General features: G+C 43.1%; 1 protein-coding gene, 1 long non-coding RNA gene and 3 other non-coding genes across 6 annotated transcripts; 4 read left to right on the top strand and 1 right to left on the bottom strand.

Moving 5' to 3' along the window:
• Positions 1–3,237: 3,237 nt before the first annotated feature.
• On the bottom strand, positions 3,238–8,317 carry LOC128106042 (uncharacterized). Its single transcript, XR_008216573.1, has 2 exons — positions 7,922–8,317; positions 3,238–3,436 (listed from the first exon to the last, which is right to left on the bottom strand). It is a non-coding gene; the product is annotated as an uncharacterized LOC128106042 (long non-coding RNA).
• Positions 8,318–8,417: 100 nt separating this feature from the next.
• Rabggtb (Rab geranylgeranyltransferase subunit beta) lies at positions 8,418–15,013 on the top strand. 2 transcript variants are annotated; one of them, XM_052731341.1, is made up of 9 exons: positions 8,418–8,515; positions 9,353–9,460; positions 10,467–10,664; positions 11,339–11,444; positions 12,092–12,144; positions 12,232–12,342; positions 12,827–12,952; positions 14,185–14,334; positions 14,604–15,013. In XM_052731341.1, exons 1-9 carry the CDS (start codon positions 8,513–8,515, stop codon positions 14,742–14,744), a joined length of 996 nt encoding a protein of 331 aa, XP_052587301.1. In that variant the 5' UTR covers positions 8,418–8,512; the 3' UTR covers positions 14,745–15,013. The 2 variants fall into 2 exon arrangements, with proteins under 2 accessions (XP_052587301.1, XP_052587300.1); XM_052731340.1 differs by lacking the exon at positions 8,418–8,515 and having other exon boundaries at positions 9,311–9,460.
• LOC128106803 (small nucleolar RNA SNORD45) lies at positions 9,183–9,262 on the top strand. Its single transcript, XR_008216851.1, has one exon. It is a non-coding gene; the product is annotated as a small nucleolar RNA SNORD45 (small nucleolar RNA).
• Positions 9,718–9,800, top strand: LOC128106804 (small nucleolar RNA SNORD45). The gene has a single exon (XR_008216852.1). It is a non-coding gene; the product is annotated as a small nucleolar RNA SNORD45 (small nucleolar RNA).
• On the top strand, positions 10,779–10,850 carry LOC128106806 (small nucleolar RNA SNORD45). Its single transcript, XR_008216853.1, has one exon. It is a non-coding gene; the product is annotated as a small nucleolar RNA SNORD45 (small nucleolar RNA).
• Positions 15,014–15,096: the final 83 nt, after the last annotated feature.

The following is a 15,096-nucleotide window of genomic DNA, read 5'->3' as shown; positions in this document are numbered from 1 at the left end:
CATAGGCAGGTAGAGCAGTTACCTGCTCTCTCTCCAGGGGTGATGCTTTAACAGCTACCCACTACAACTTATTCTTAAGAATGCCTGGCCTTAGCTTGGCTTGTTTCCAACCAGCTTTTCTAATTTAATTTGTCCCACATCTATTTACTATGTTTTGCCTCTGGGCTTTTTACCTTTCTTGAGTCTATATATCTTTCTTTCTTTCTTACTCTGCGTCTGACTGGGCGGCTGGCCCCTGGTGTCCTCCTCTCCATCCCCTTTTTTCACTCTTCACCCTCTTCCCTAGATGTCTCCTCCTACTTATTCTCTCTGCCTGCCAGCCCTGCCTGTTTCTCTCTCCTGCCTAGCTATTGGACGTTCTGTTCTTTATTAGACCAATCAGGTGTTTCAGGCAGGCAAAGTAACACAAGCTTTACAGAGTTAAATAAATGCAACATAAAAGAATGTAACACATCATTGCATCATTAAACACATTCTACAGCGTAAATGAATGTAATACATCTTAAACCAATATTCGACAACAGTTCCCATGACCACACCCTCAGCTTTAATAATATGCTGGAAGGGTAATATATATATATCTTAGCGTGAGCTGTCATATCAAAATACCATGAAGTGTGTGGCTTATCAACAACAGAAAGGTACTTCCCTCACTGCTGAGAGCTGTAATTCCCAGATCAGGCTGCCGGTGCCGCTGGCTTCTGGTGAACATCCAGTCTTCAGGCTACTGTCTCTTGTGGTGTCTTCTTAAGGCAGAAAGGACCAGGTGGGGGCTGGCCTCTGGTAAGGGCATTCACCCCACTTGTTAGGGCTCTACCCTCAGGAAAATTAGCTCTCAAAGATTCTCCCACAAACAATCACAATGGGGGTTAGACTTAAAGACCTGAGTTATGAACAGACACAGCATGCTGTTTATAACATTATTTGTGTAAAACTTAACACCAGTAAAACCCATAAAATGTTTAGCAAATTGGTTTTTTTGTTTTGTTTTGTTTTGTTTTTACTTTTTGAGACAGGGTCTCACTATGTAACCCTGGATGGCCTAGAACTAATTCTGTAGGCCAGACTAGCCTCTAACTCGGAGATCCACCAGCACACCTCCTGAGTGCCACAATAAAAGATGTGCACCATCACACTTAGCCTGATGTTTGGATTTTTAAAAGATGTCTCTGAGCTGGCAATTTTTATAAGAACATTTTCCCCTTTAAATGTAGCTTCTTTAAAAGATGAGCTGTTTTTCTGAGACAGTCTCACTATGCAGCCCAGGCAGCCCTTAAGCACTGTGGCCCTCCTAGCAGCTAGGACAACATGCAGGCACAGGCACATCTGGCTTAGAAATTAGTGTTTACAATTCTCCAAGTTTGGGGACTGTCTTTAATGGACCTGCTTATTTCCCTCTACAAGTCAGCCAGAACAGAGATCCCCATTGTGAGACAGACTAGTAAAGTCCATTAATCTGTTCTAAAGTGGGGAAACACTTCATCAGTGTGCAATGGGAGGTCAAGGCACATGAGTTCAGATCTACAACCTGTCTCAGGTAAAAGTCAACTTCTAAGATTTCAATTCCTGTGGGGCTGTTTTTCTCGGTGTACATAACATTCTTGATTTATCAGGACTCACAGATACACAAATACAAACTAATAAAGTCTACTAGGCATCTCATACCTAACAGAGAACTGATTTCTGTAACCGATCATCAAATGGACCATAAACACAGTCCTAATCATTGCTGCTCCTAATGTATGGGCCACATCTGAACCTGAACAGTGGTGAGGGGAAGGGTCCTTGCCTTTTGAAGCTCTTCCAGAAAGCCAGGAAAGGACAACAGTTGGCCTAGGTAGGCTTCTTGGTACTGATCTGCAGCAGTGCCCTTGATGGTGAGTCTGTCTAGGGTAGCAAAGTACATGCCCTCCCAGATTGATCACATATCATTTTCAAAAACATGATACATATAACCACAAAATGAATAAGTCAAAAATTATTTGTAGGAGAGATAATTCAGCAGTTAAGAGCACTGGCTGCTCTTCCAGAGAACCTGGGTTTAATTCCTAATTCCTAGCACCAACATGGTGGTTCACAGTTATTTATGACTCCAGTCCCAGGGGAACCAACACCCTCTTCTGGTCTCTGTGGGTACCGATGTACATTCAGGCAAACACTGATACACACAGAGAAAAAAATTAATAAAATCTAAAAATAAAATACTCTAAATAAGCCAGCTAATTTCCAAAGTCTTTTTCATTACTCATAAAGGACAGACTTTTATTTTCATTTTTTGAGGCAATGTCTCATGTAGGACATTACCTCCAATTTGCTGTGTAGTCCAGGATAACCCTGAACCCTATCTTCCTACCCATACCTTCCAAGCACTGGGACAGAACTATACTTTTAAAATATCTTTCTATTCCTAAATTCATCTTTAAAAGTATTAATGGAAGCCAGGTGGTGGTGGTGCCCATAGCTTTAATCTCAGCACTTGGGACACAAAGGTGGGTGGATCTCTGTGAGTTTGAGGCCAGCCTGGTTGGTCTACAGAGTAAGGTCCAGGACAGCCAAGGCTACACAAAGAAACCCTGTCTTGAGAAAAAAAAAAGTATTAATGGAGTTAGAATTCTACTTTTATAACTGCATCTGACCTAGAGAGCTCTTGTCATTTCTGGTTCTACTAAAGCATGGAGTTCTGCACTAGATCAGATTCCACTCATAGGCTGGTGAGATGGATCCATGGGTAAGGCACTTGTCACCATGCCTGAATCCTGAGTTCAATACCTGGATCCCAAGTGCTAGGAGAGAAGAGACTCATTCAGGTTGTTCTATGACCTCCGTGAGTGCACTATGGCATGCACATGTGCACATACACACCACAAAACAAACAAATGCTGGAGAAAGACTTCATGGGCTGGGGAGATGGCTCAGTTTATAAAGCATTTGCTGCATAGCCTTGAGGACCCAAGTGCATCCTTCGTTCCCATGGAAACGTAAGGTTTGGCTGTGTGTGCCTATAATCCCAGGGCTGGGGAGGGAGAGCCAGGTATGTCCCTGGGCTTGTTGACATCCAGTCTAGTCAAATCTATGAGGTCTAGGTTTAGTGAGAGACTCTGTCACAAAAAATAAGGTGGAGAAATTGAAGAAGACACCCAACATTGATCCTTGGCCTTCACAATGCATACATCCACATACAATGTACACATACACAAAAATATTTTTATATTAATGAGGGTTCTTTAGAGGAACATATAGAATGGATACACAGTAAAAGTATTTATTAGATTGATTTTCAGGATGTCATCCGGTAGTCCAACACTGGCTTCTTCAGTGTGAAGAGATCACAACGTGGTGCTGGCCTCCTGCAGTTCTGGTGGTCTTCACTCCATGTTAGAAGCTTGAAGAAGCTGGGTTCTGCTGTCAGCGAAGGACTGTGGCAGCGAAGCAGTGGCTGCAACATAAACCCGACAGTCAGATGAGAAGGCAATGGAGCGAAAAGCAAGGCTCTTTCCGTAGTCCCCTGAAGCTGGGTTACCCCTGGAAGGTACCTCCCACACTTAGTGTGGGCCTTTCCACTTCTAATAACCCAAGTAAGAAAACCTCTCCCAGGCGTGACCAGGACTCTCTCTTAGTTGATTAAAACTGACAAACTAGATTAGCCTTCACAATTTCCCTCCACTGAAAATGAATGAAAAACGACAGGGTAAAGAAATCAGAAATCGTGAAATATCTAGCCAGTGCCTTTTTCCTTTAAGTGCTGGAAATTGTACTCAGGGTCTCACGTACTGAAAACAATAAAAGGCCCAGCCTCTATTGTTTTCTCCCCGAGTCCATGGGAGAGTCTACCAACCAGCTGAGGATTCTAATCTGAGGGATATCCAATGAATCTAAGCACACTGAATTCTTTAGTCCACTCACGTCATTCTTCTAAATCCATTCTATCTACACAGTTTCTTTTCTGTTCTCATACTTAGCTCCTCTCAGTCCCTCCTGCTCTCAGTCTGTTCTGCTGTTCTCTCATAACTATCTAGTTCTTCCCATCTTCCTCTTCTTTGTTCCCCCAAGCATATGTGTGTGTGTGTGTGTGTGTGTGTGTCCATTCATTAACAACTTGTTAGTAAAAACTACAAAGTAAACTCTCAGGGACAAGTATTCTGATAAGAGTCACACTTGGCAAAGACCTGGTCAGCTTAATTGGTGACTGACAACAGCTGCAGGTTGTAAAAAGTTCTGACTATCTCTTAAAGGAATAGCTGCAAAGTTTACAAGGGAAGAAATTAAACCAATGAGAGATTTAAGAAAAAGGCAAAGAATATGTGTACTATTTTATGTGATTAATAATATCCAGACATAGTCAATTAACAGCCTTTTTCTGTTAGTCACCTGAATCTCAGGACCTATACATAATTAGTCTACTGAGCTGAAAATCTTACATTAAAAACAAGTGTAGAAATAAGTACAAAGTATTAATTGTTATTTGAATCAGAGTGGGGAGGTGCTAGTAGAGGAAGCTTAGGGCAACATAGGTGCTGTTGATCTCTTGAAGGACTAAGATACACCAAGGCCAGACACCTGCACTATCACTTCTGGTTCACCATAATTCTTCTGAGGTGTTTTGATCCAACAAGGTCAGGCACCTGCAATTCTGCTCTGTGAAAGTTCTGTGAAGACACTTTGTCTGGCCAATATTTGCCTTGTCAGTAGCTAAGGATGAAGAACAAGACTTCTGTGTCTACAGTCCACATGGAACAATAGACCTAGTATGAAGCATATTTTAGAATGTTTCTATTCATAAAAATTGTACAGTTAAGCCGGGCGGTGGTGGCGCATGCCTTTAATCCCAGCACTCGGGAGGCAGAGCCAGGCGGATCTCTGTGAGTTCGAGGCCAGCCTGGGCTACCAAGTGAGTTCCAGGAAAGGCGCAAAGCTGCACAGAGAAACCCTGCTTCGAAAAAAAGAAAAAAAATTGTACAGTTAAATAAGAAACCATCTTCTAGACTATCCACAATTATGTGTGCCCATAAGATTGAGATGCAATCATGAGATTACATGTACACATAACATGAGAATGCACGGTAAATGGGGAGAATCATAGCTGTTATTGCACAAGAAGTTTACAACAAGAGACAGCCAGTTCATCCAAAAGGCAGTAATTCCATAATGCCTTGCGTGATTGTTTCCTCTAACGGAACCCTTAGTTCTGATAGGTTGGCCTTCTGAATTCTAGTTGTCAAGTATATTTTCATGGACTATTGCTACCAGTGGCTCTCAATACTCACATAGGCCAAGCAAGTGTTCTTCTCCTGAGCTATCTACCCCCAGCCCCCGAGAGTAGAATTTTCAATGTACTGCTTCAAGAATCTTTCTATATTTATTGCATTTCACTGATTTGGAAAAACACACTTTTTCATAGTAACGTCCCAGAAGCCTGTATAAATAATAGATGCTGGCTACTCTTTACATTTCTCATCTTTGCAGTTCAACTGTGTCTTACAGCTGATGGCATCACAGATGAAATGAGGTGTTCTTGCCCCATAGGAATGCTGTTCCATGATACAGTCACATGTTAAGGCTGACTAGGGACAGCCTGTATACTAAATGCTAGTGAGCTATGTTTATAGTTCCAGCAGTTCACAACATGAACATTGTAACTAGAGTTTTCCTGCCTGGCCCACAGTCAGGACAAATCTCTCTCACCTGCCAGTCCCACAGCCGCTCAAACCCAACCAAGTAAACACAGAGACTTATATTGGTTACAAACTGTATGGCCGTGGCAGGCTTCTTGCTACCTGTTCTTACAGCTTAAATTAATCCATTTCCATTAATCTGTACCTTGCCACATGGCTCATGGCTTACCGGCATCTTCACATGCTGTTTCTCATCGTGGCGGCTGGCAGTGTCTCTCTGACTCAGCCTTCCACTTCCCAGCTCTATTCTCCTCCTTGTCCCGCCTATACTTCCTGCCTGGCCACGGGCCAATCAGTGATTTATTTATTGACCAATCAGCAACACATTTGACATACAGACCATCCCACAGCACTTCCCCTTTTCTTTTCTTAAAAAGGAAGGTTTTAACCTTTACACATGACCATCCCACAGCAGAACATTGATCAAAACTGTTATTACCGGGGCCTGGAGAGGTGGTTCAGTGGTTAAGAGCACCAGAGGAGCTGGGTTCAGTTCCTCGCAACCACATGGCAGCTCACAACTGTGTGTAATTCCAGATCTTGGGGACCCTACATGCTCTTCTGCCCTTTTCAGGCACCAGGCACACACATACATGTAGGCAAACCCATGTAGGCAAACCCAATACTAAATAAAAATAAATCTTTTTTTAAAGATTTATTTATTATGTACATAATGTTTTGTCTGCATGTATGCCTGCATGCCAGGAGAGGGCACCAGATCTCATTACGGATCATTGTGAGCCACCCTGTGGTAGCTGGGAATTGAACTCAGGACCTCTGGAAGAGCAGCCAGTGCTCTTAACCTCTGAGCCATCTCTCCATTCCCAAATAAAAATAAATCTTTAAAAAATATTGTTAATAACAAAAATTATTTCTGTCCTTTGTTTTTTGGGGTGGAACCACACTATGTAGCCCAAGCTGGCCTCAAACGGACCAAGCAGCCCAGGCTAGCATTGAATTTGTGATCCTCCTATCTCAGCTTTCCAAGTGGTGGCATTATAGGCATTTTCGACCATGTCAAGCTCAAGAAGCTTTTATCATTTATAAAGTGGCAGGTGCATCTCTGGGCCTAACAAAGTAGACATCCATTGAACAATAACAATATAATGCAAACCCTATAGATTGTTTTAAATTTTCTAAGTCACATTTTAAAAAGTGAAAATAGATAAAATTAATTTGAAAATATATTTTAACTCAATATATCCAAAATATTTTCTTAGCCAGCAATGCTTCTTTGACCATTTCATACATGTATATAATTTGTTCTGACTATGCTCACTCTGTCCTTTCGTACTTCCCTCCCCCCCACATCAGCCTCCCCCCCACATCAGCCTCCCCCCCACATCAGCCTCCCCCTCCTCCTTACAACCCGGTTCTCACATTCATGTCATTTTTGTGGCCCACAGAGTTGTGTGACCATGGGTTTGGAGCAATTCGCTGATGCCTGGTGGGCTTACCAGTGTGTACACACAACTGACAAGGACTTCCTCTTCCCCACTGTGTGTCTGCACCCAATAGGTCAGCAGGGAGGAGCAGGGCCCTGAGTCCCTTCACCTATGACTGACTGTTGGCAGGGCCAGCGGTGTGCAAGCCCAGTGCAGACAGACACAGCTGCTCTGAGTTCAAGACTGCAGGGCTGTCAGGCCCAGAAGATGGCATCTCATCCTTCTTCCTAACTTCTCTTACATTCTTTCTGCTCCCCTCTTCTATGGTGTTTAGAGGGGTATAAATGTTTGGTTAGAGCTCAGTCCTCAGCCATCATATTCTCCTGAGAACTTTGGGTAGTCAAGAGTCTCTGTAACGAAAGCTATTTGGGTGCCTGCCCCAACATTCATCATTGTTCACTGCACAGAAATGCTTATCTGATTAAGGCTTAGAGTAGCTTTTGTATATGGGTAGAACATAGATATTTAGAAGGCAGTCAACACACTTTAAAATGAGCAGCATGTCACACACAATTTGTATTTTACAATTACAGCATTTTCCAGTTTAGACTAGCCACATTCAATTCCTCACTTCGCTGTATCTGACATCTCAGCTTTGGAGGGATAGATGAACTTATAAATTATTATCGTTGCTCTACAGTTCTTTGAGGGAGCATATTTTATTCTTTGAAGGTGCAAACTGGGCTGGGGAGATGGATCAGTGGCAGATCATATGCTAGCTTTTTCAAAGCTGTGAGTTCAATTCCCAGGACCTTAAAAATGAAGAAGAGGTTAAAACGAAAAGGTTAAACCATATTAACTTACCAGTACAGAGTGATAAGTAAGCCTTATTTTTGTAGTTTCAGGGATCAAACCCAAGGGCTAGCCCGTGCTAAGCATGCATTTTTACAAAGTATCTTTTAAGCATCTTTCCTTAACAATATATGTGGCGCTTTTTTTTTTCTTTTTTTGAATAACTGGGTAACAGATGTACTATAATTTATCTTTTTTTCCCCCAGGGAATTTGGCCCAGGTTGGCCTCCAAATGCCTACACAGCTGAGGACTTGAACTATTGATCCTCCTGCCTCCACTTCCCAAGTGCTAGGATTACAGGTCTGCACCACCAATCCCAGTTTACACAGCGGCCGAAACCCAGTCCAGTGCTCCCAGGACGCTGGGAAAGCACTTCGCAAGCTGAGCGACAATTCTAGCCACGGGGTCCTTCAGGCAGAAGCGTGGCCGGCTACATCGTGACCGCGGAGTCCTTCAGGCAGGAGTGTGACCGGCTAAATGGTGGCCGCGGGGTCCTTCGGGCTGAGCGTGACGGGCGTGGGCGGGCGGGCGCGCGCGTGTGCGCAGGCGCGCGGGCCTTGACTCCCGGTGCTCGGGCGCGCTTCTGTCTTTCGGCGTCGGACATGGTGAGAGCGGGATCGCGGCTGAGCGCGGGGCCGGGGCGGCCCGGGCGGGCTCGCTTAGCACGCGGAGGCGGGCGGGCGGGCGGGCCTGCGAGGCCGATGCTCTCTGCTTGAGGCCTAGAGCTCCCAGCAACGCTCCTGCCTCGGGCTCCTGAGGCCAGACTTGGAGGTTGCTCAGCGTTTTCCGCAGTTCTCGAGGCCGCTCGTTTTATCCGCTTTCCCTCTGGGCGAGCCTACCCCGATTGGGCGGCCTGATTTCTTTCTCTGCAGCGGGGACTTGGGCGTGCCTGTTTTTTTTTTCCCCCGGTTAGATGTAATTTTGAATTTATTTTTGGAAATAATAATTTGGAACATACAGATTCTTGAAAATGACTAAAGATATTGTTTCAAAGTTATACGTTTTAACTGGGATGGAAGAGAGCCAGCCTTGGCCCACACCGGAGGCAGAAGCAGGCGGATCTCTTGATTTCGAGGCCAGCCTGGTCTGCATAGGGAGTTCAGATCAAGCAGGGCTTCACAGCAGAGACTGAATCAAAAAATAAGTTTTGGTAATTGGTTTGACCTACTTGGAGCTGATACCAAGCATTTGGGGACTGCAGGAGGTGCTCTGAAACCTCAAGCGTCTGCGTTGTGTTTCGTAGGCATACTTCAAAGTGTGACGGCCTTTTCAGGTCAATGATGAGCTGGCATGTATTCTGAATCTAAAGCTGATTATTAACCACTTTAGCTCTAGAATTACTCTGAGACTTGAAAGATGCCGGTTACATACTTGATCGGGGATGTCACGTTTTCAGACCGTGTAAGTAAGTAACCATGAAATCTCTGCTTTTTTACCGCAAGGGCACACCGCAGAAGGATGTTGCTATCAAGGCAGATGCACCTGACACCCTGTTACTGGACAAACATGCCGATTATATTGCCTCCTATGGCTCAAAGAAAGATGATTATGTGCGTATGATTTTCTGCTGAAAAGTTTCTGAGACTAACAGCTGCAGTAGTATTTGGCCTGTTTCTTAAGCACCACCTAATTGCAGAGGGCTGACATGTTCCCCTTTGAAGTCCAGTATGATAGGTGTTCCTTCTATGCTGGAGGTTGATACTTGGTGGCCTCCACGACACCAGTACATAAGGAGGCATTTCTGAAGTAGGCTAGGATTTGCAGGCAGGAGGGTGTGTGCCTTTCTGGCTGGGGTATAAACCTTTGAGGTCAATGATGTGTTGGCATGTATTATCTGAATTATGCTGATGTGTAATAAACACCTTAGCTCTAGAATTACGCTGAGACCTTGAAAAGGTTTTGCCTAAACTTATGATAGTGTACCTGGGAAATACTGGCAGGAAAACTTAACCACGCCCCTGTGATCTCAGTCAGCATCAAGGGGCCGAGCAGGATCATTGAGTTGGAGAAAACCCCATGCTAAGAGGAGAAACCCTCTCCAAAGAGGAATTGCTTGTGTAAAAATATTTTCTATACAGCAGCTGTATATCTGGGTCTTACAGAACATGTGGTATTAGTATAAACACTTGATACTTGGCAATTTCTATAACTTTAGTTAGGCACTCATTTTAGGGGGGTTATAGGCCTAAATGTCCTATGGATCCCCGTCAACTGTCTACCTACCCTTTTAAGCCCTAGGCTGGGCTTGGCTTGCCGGATGGCACTGAGGTCCTTACCTGAATGCTTGTACAATAATGCTTTATAGCTGCAGCAGAAGGTTCTGGGGTCCATGGAGGTTTCCATCCTCAGCAGTGTTAATCAGTTACACACTGGTGTCTGGTAAACAAGAGTAGGAATGCTGCTTGCTTTTGATTAATTCACCTGCTGTTGGCACGTGGGAGACTCTTAAAGCCTCATTTAAAGGTGGTCCCGATTGTCTTAAAATTGAGGTGGGTTATATGTGAAATGGCCTTTTTAGGAGTTCAGATTTCAAATTTCAGAAACTTCTATCCCTAGGAATACTGTATGTCTGAGTACCTGAGAATGAGCGGCATCTACTGGGGCTTGACAGTGATGGATCTCATGGGACAGCTTGATCGGATGAACAGAGAAGAAGTCCTGGTGTTTATCAAGTCATGCCAGCACGAATGTGGGGGAATAAGTGCTAGCATTGGACATGATCCGCACCTTCTCTACACTCTGAGTGCTGTCCAGGTAGATGCTTTGTTTCCTTAGGGTTTGGGGATTATAATTTACGGGGAGGCAGAAGAAATCTGTATCTTACTGTCAAAGTTACTTCTGTCCTTTTGTGTGAAGTCCTTCCTACAAGGTCAGTGATGTCATGGCATGTATTAGCTGAATGCTAACATGATGTAAATTCTCAAGTGATACTGAGACCTTGGAGGGCAATTTCACTGTATGTAACTGGAACTGACTCCAGTTGAAATTTGTTTTTAGCTGGGGGTGGGGGAGGTAGGGGGTGGTGCACGCCTTTAATCCCAGCACTCGGGAGGCAGAGGCAGGTGGATCTCTGAGTTCGAGTCCAGCCTGGTCTACAGAGCGAGTTCCAGGAAAGGTGCAAAGCTACACAGAGAAACCCTGTCTCGGGAAAGAAAGAAAGGAAGGAAGGAAAGAAAGAAAGAAAAGAAAGAAAGAAATTTGGTTTTAAGAAAGAAAAGAAAGAAAGAAAATTGGTTTTAGTCAAGAGCCAGAGCTTGAGTTTCTCAGATTGTCAATGTTGATGTAGTAAAACATTGTGATTAAGGGTTTGGAGTGACTAATTTTAACTCGGGGTTAAATGCCTGTGCATTTGAGCAGTTTACAGTAAACGTGGAGGGGCTTAATTGGTGACTTATAGAACAAATCTGTGATACTCGCTTGCCTTTCAGATTCTTACTTTGTATGACAGCATTAATGTTATCGACGTAGATAAAGTGGTGGCGTATGTTCAGAGCCTACAGAAAGAAGACGGTTCATTTGCTGGAGACGTGTGGGGTAAGACTGGTCTTAGTCAGCTACTCCATACTCAACATCTCTGTCTTGGTAGTGATCGTAAGATTTCAAGTTGTTCCATCTTTTCAGGTCCCACTAAGCAGTTGGTCTAACTGGAATAAATGGCCTGCTGGAAGTCCCAGCATGCCGTGCTGGTTTGTCAGCACACCACTCTAAAAGATAAGGTAGGTTCAAGTTTTATCCCCAATATTTGGTAGCTCTGAAGGACTGAACTCCCTGAAAAGAGGAAGTCTTTAAAAGTTTATGAAATTAGTAAATATCTGAGTTGGGAGGTAGAAAAAATTCATTTGATTATTGTAGATGATTTGTTCTGGGGTGGAACAAAATGCAGGCCTGAGACCAGCTGCTTTGTGGGATGTGAACCTTTTAACATACCAGTAACGAGTTCATTGGCATATAATAGTCCTCCCATTTTGTAGGTTCCTTCCCTTTTGGGCCCCTCTAAGCTACTTAGAAGGGCTGTTGCTTTCTATTTTTCTAGCTGGTTTCCTTAGCTTTTGGGGGAGATAGCCTCCAGGTAAACGTAAGCTAGCCTGGGCTTTGGGGAATTGAGTGGGCATGGTTCTCGGTTTGTTCTTCAGAAACCTGTAGCGTTTACATGACTGCCTTGGCTCTTTTTTGTCTTTTAGGAGAAATTGATACCAGATTCTCATTTTGTGCAGTGGCAACTTTGGCTCTCTTGGTAAGCTTTCAGTGTTGTGTTGAGGGACCTGATTAAGCATTTGTGAGTGCTCTGGGCATTTGTAAAAAGTTTTATTTCTTTTTGTAGGGCAAGCTTGATGCTATTAATGTGGAAAAGGCAATTGAATTTGTCTTGTCCTGTATGAACTTTGATGGTGGGTTTGGGTGCAGACCGGGCTCTGAATCTCATGCCGGGCAGGTAAGTTTGCTATTAAAATCTAGAGGAGATAACCAATAATTAAAAGACAAACAATGTTTTATAGTAATTGTTGTAAATGGCCATATCTTGTTACATAAGGAAAGTGGTTTGGGGGGATGTGCTGTGTACACAGCTTCAGTCCTTGTAAATAATGCACTTATCTATATGGGGTCTACATTTTGTACTTTTAATTGTCAGTTGTAGACTGTTGGGATGGCAGACATGAACCTCCATGTGTGACTTAAATTATAACAATGAAAACATTCTAACCTGACCCAGTGTGTCCGAGTTAGGACATATTTTTGTCCAGAGAACATTGTGTAAGTTGTAAGTTAATTGGCCATAAAGAAATTCCAAGCATATTTCACTGTGACATTGAGTCCTAATGTAAACTGATACGAGATGGATGGAGTTTGAATAATTTTGGTAGTGTTTGTAACTTACTATTAAATTATACCTGTGTACTTTATGTCTGTAATTTTAGATCTATTGTTGCACAGGATTCCTGGCGATAACTAGTCAGTTGCATCAAGTGAACTCTGACTTACTTGGTTGGTGGCTTTGTGAACGACAGTTGCCCTCAGGTGGACTCAATGGAAGACCTGAGAAGGTATTGTCTGTAGTGGCTCCTTGAGTGGGTGGTGCTGTGTACTTAAAACTGAGCTTTTCTTTTTTGTAGTTTCAGTACTCCTTAAGGAGAGTGAGAGGTCATAGTGAAAATAGAACTCGGCTCTCATTGACCCTGGGAGGCACAGGCATGAGATATTTGTAAATGAGTTTGAATGAAGCCAGTCTGGTCTACTTAGGGAGACCCAGGATAGCCGGGGCTATGTAGAAAGACCCTGTCAGTAAAGGTGGTAAGGGCCATAGTGAACACTCAACATTGAATCTAGGCCGCTCAGGTAATATGGTAGCCACAGAGTAAGTAGGCTATTAAGTTAGCATACAGGCACAGCAAAAAAAAAAAAAAAAAAAAAAAAATTAACTTGAATGAAGTGTGTCAGCTATCCCATCCCAAAGCTGCTGCAGACACTGAAATCTGAGTAAATGACAATTTTTGCAGAACATTTCATCTTGAAGCCATGTAATTTGTTTGCCTACAGAAAATGCTGGCACATATAGACAATTAAATACTTCCAATGAAAGTAAACTGGCATTTGCATTTATTAACAGGACTTACTTTATAGTTAGTTAACCTGTAGCAAGTGGAGCTTACTATGTGTGAGGGGCAGAGAGAAGCTGTATGTGCTAGTTTCCTGTGCTTGTGGGAGTGATGGGCAGGGAGGTGTACCCACAGGTAGTATCTAAGCAAGGCCTCAGTTTATACTAGTAATTGAACTTTGGCGGAGACAAACCAGGCTATCTTAACGTGCCTATTAGTCATTCTTGGAGCTCAGTAAAATGCAGGCTGAAGGATCTGCGGGGTTAATTCTCAGCAGATATGTGTCTACCTGGACAGCACTAGTTGAAAATGGTCTGCCTAGAAAATCTTGTCTCGTGGTTTCATGAATCTATACTAATGACCTCAGCTGAAAACTTGAGTAGGATATTTTAAGTTAAATCAATGTCTGTTTGCCACCTAGTCCTGAAGTGTGAGTGCCAATATGTAGGAAGTAGTCTCAACTTGCCCAGTGATCGTTTCTGGGTTTTCATTGTTACCATCTTGTACATGCCTAAAATGTAGCAGTTGTGCTGCTTCAGGGTCCTTAGTTCTGTCCACCATTCCTGACCCTTGTTCACTTCCTACTGTTGGAGCATGGGATTAGACATAAAATAATTTCTAAGGAAGTAGAGCGGTAAAAGTGCCAACAGTCTGACTAGTTCCTCCCGCCCCCCTTCTAGTTACCGGATGTGTGCTATTCCTGGTGGGTTTTGGCCTCCCTAAAGATAATTGGGAGACTTCACTGGATTGACAGAGAAAAGCTGCGCAGCTTCATCTTAGCATGTCAAGATGAAGAGACAGGAGGCTTTGCAGACAGGCCAGGAGATATGGCAAGTACAATTCTGTGGTTTTGCAGTTTTTCACTGTTGGTTGATTTATGGTTCTGGGCCTTTGTTTGGGCTGTAGAAATAGTTCTAAAGGCTGCTTTGAGAGTCTGAGGCTGGAGCTTATAGAAATACTGTTGGTGAGGTCCTGCATGTTAAAAGCACTGGAGTCTTTCAGAAAACTTGTTAAAGCTATATACAGAAATTGAATAAACTTCATTCTGTGGGTCGATTATTGAGTTTTTATGTCTTAACTGTTTATACACTTCCCACAGGTGGATCCTTTTCATACCTTATTTGGCATTGCTGGATTGTCACTCCTGGGAGAAGAACAGATTAAACCTGTTAGTCCTGTCTTTTGCATGCCTGAAGAGGTGCTTCAGAGGGTGAATGTCCAGCCTGAACTAGTGAGCTAGAGTCACAGATAGTTGAAGTGTTTATCAAACCTAGAAGTGACTGTTAATATTTTGTATATCTCATGCTAATGATAAATTATATAATTATATGTATTGTAAAGTAAACATGTATTTAGAATGTTTCTGATATCTCCATAACAGCAAATGAAAGAGCTAGTATTTAATTGGTGCCTCCGTGTCCTGTTGACCTGTGACAATTGTGATGGCAAATGATTTTTGTTAACTGATAGAGTAAAACTCAAGATTTAAATAAAAGATGAACAAATTAATTGAGTGGCTGTTGTGTATGTAGCTATTTCTTTAGGAAACATTCCCTTTGTGGAGATTATTTACAAGGCTATAAATCATAAAC

Source organism: Peromyscus californicus, unplaced genomic scaffold (assembly GCF_007827085.1).
Source record: "Peromyscus californicus insignis strain IS unplaced genomic scaffold, ASM782708v3 Scaffold_9__1_contigs__length_137607984, whole genome shotgun sequence".
In the NCBI taxonomy this organism is placed as follows: domain Eukaryota; kingdom Metazoa; phylum Chordata; class Mammalia; order Rodentia; family Cricetidae; genus Peromyscus; species Peromyscus californicus.
The sequence above is the reverse complement of the archived record's forward strand: the minus strand, read 5'-3'. Positions and strand labels throughout refer to the sequence as shown.

Coding starts and splice junctions, on each gene's coding strand:
- Rabggtb (XM_052731340.1), top strand. CDS start 9,326: ATGAAATCTCTGCTTTTTTACCGCAAGGGCACACCGCAGAAGGATGTT. Junction 12,953..14,184: donor TCAATGGAAGACCTGAGAAG/GTATTGTCTGTA, acceptor CCCCCCTTCTAG/TTACCGGATGTGTGCTATTC. Junction 14,335..14,603: donor CAGACAGGCCAGGAGATATG/GCAAGTACAATT, acceptor CACTTCCCACAG/GTGGATCCTTTTCATACCTT.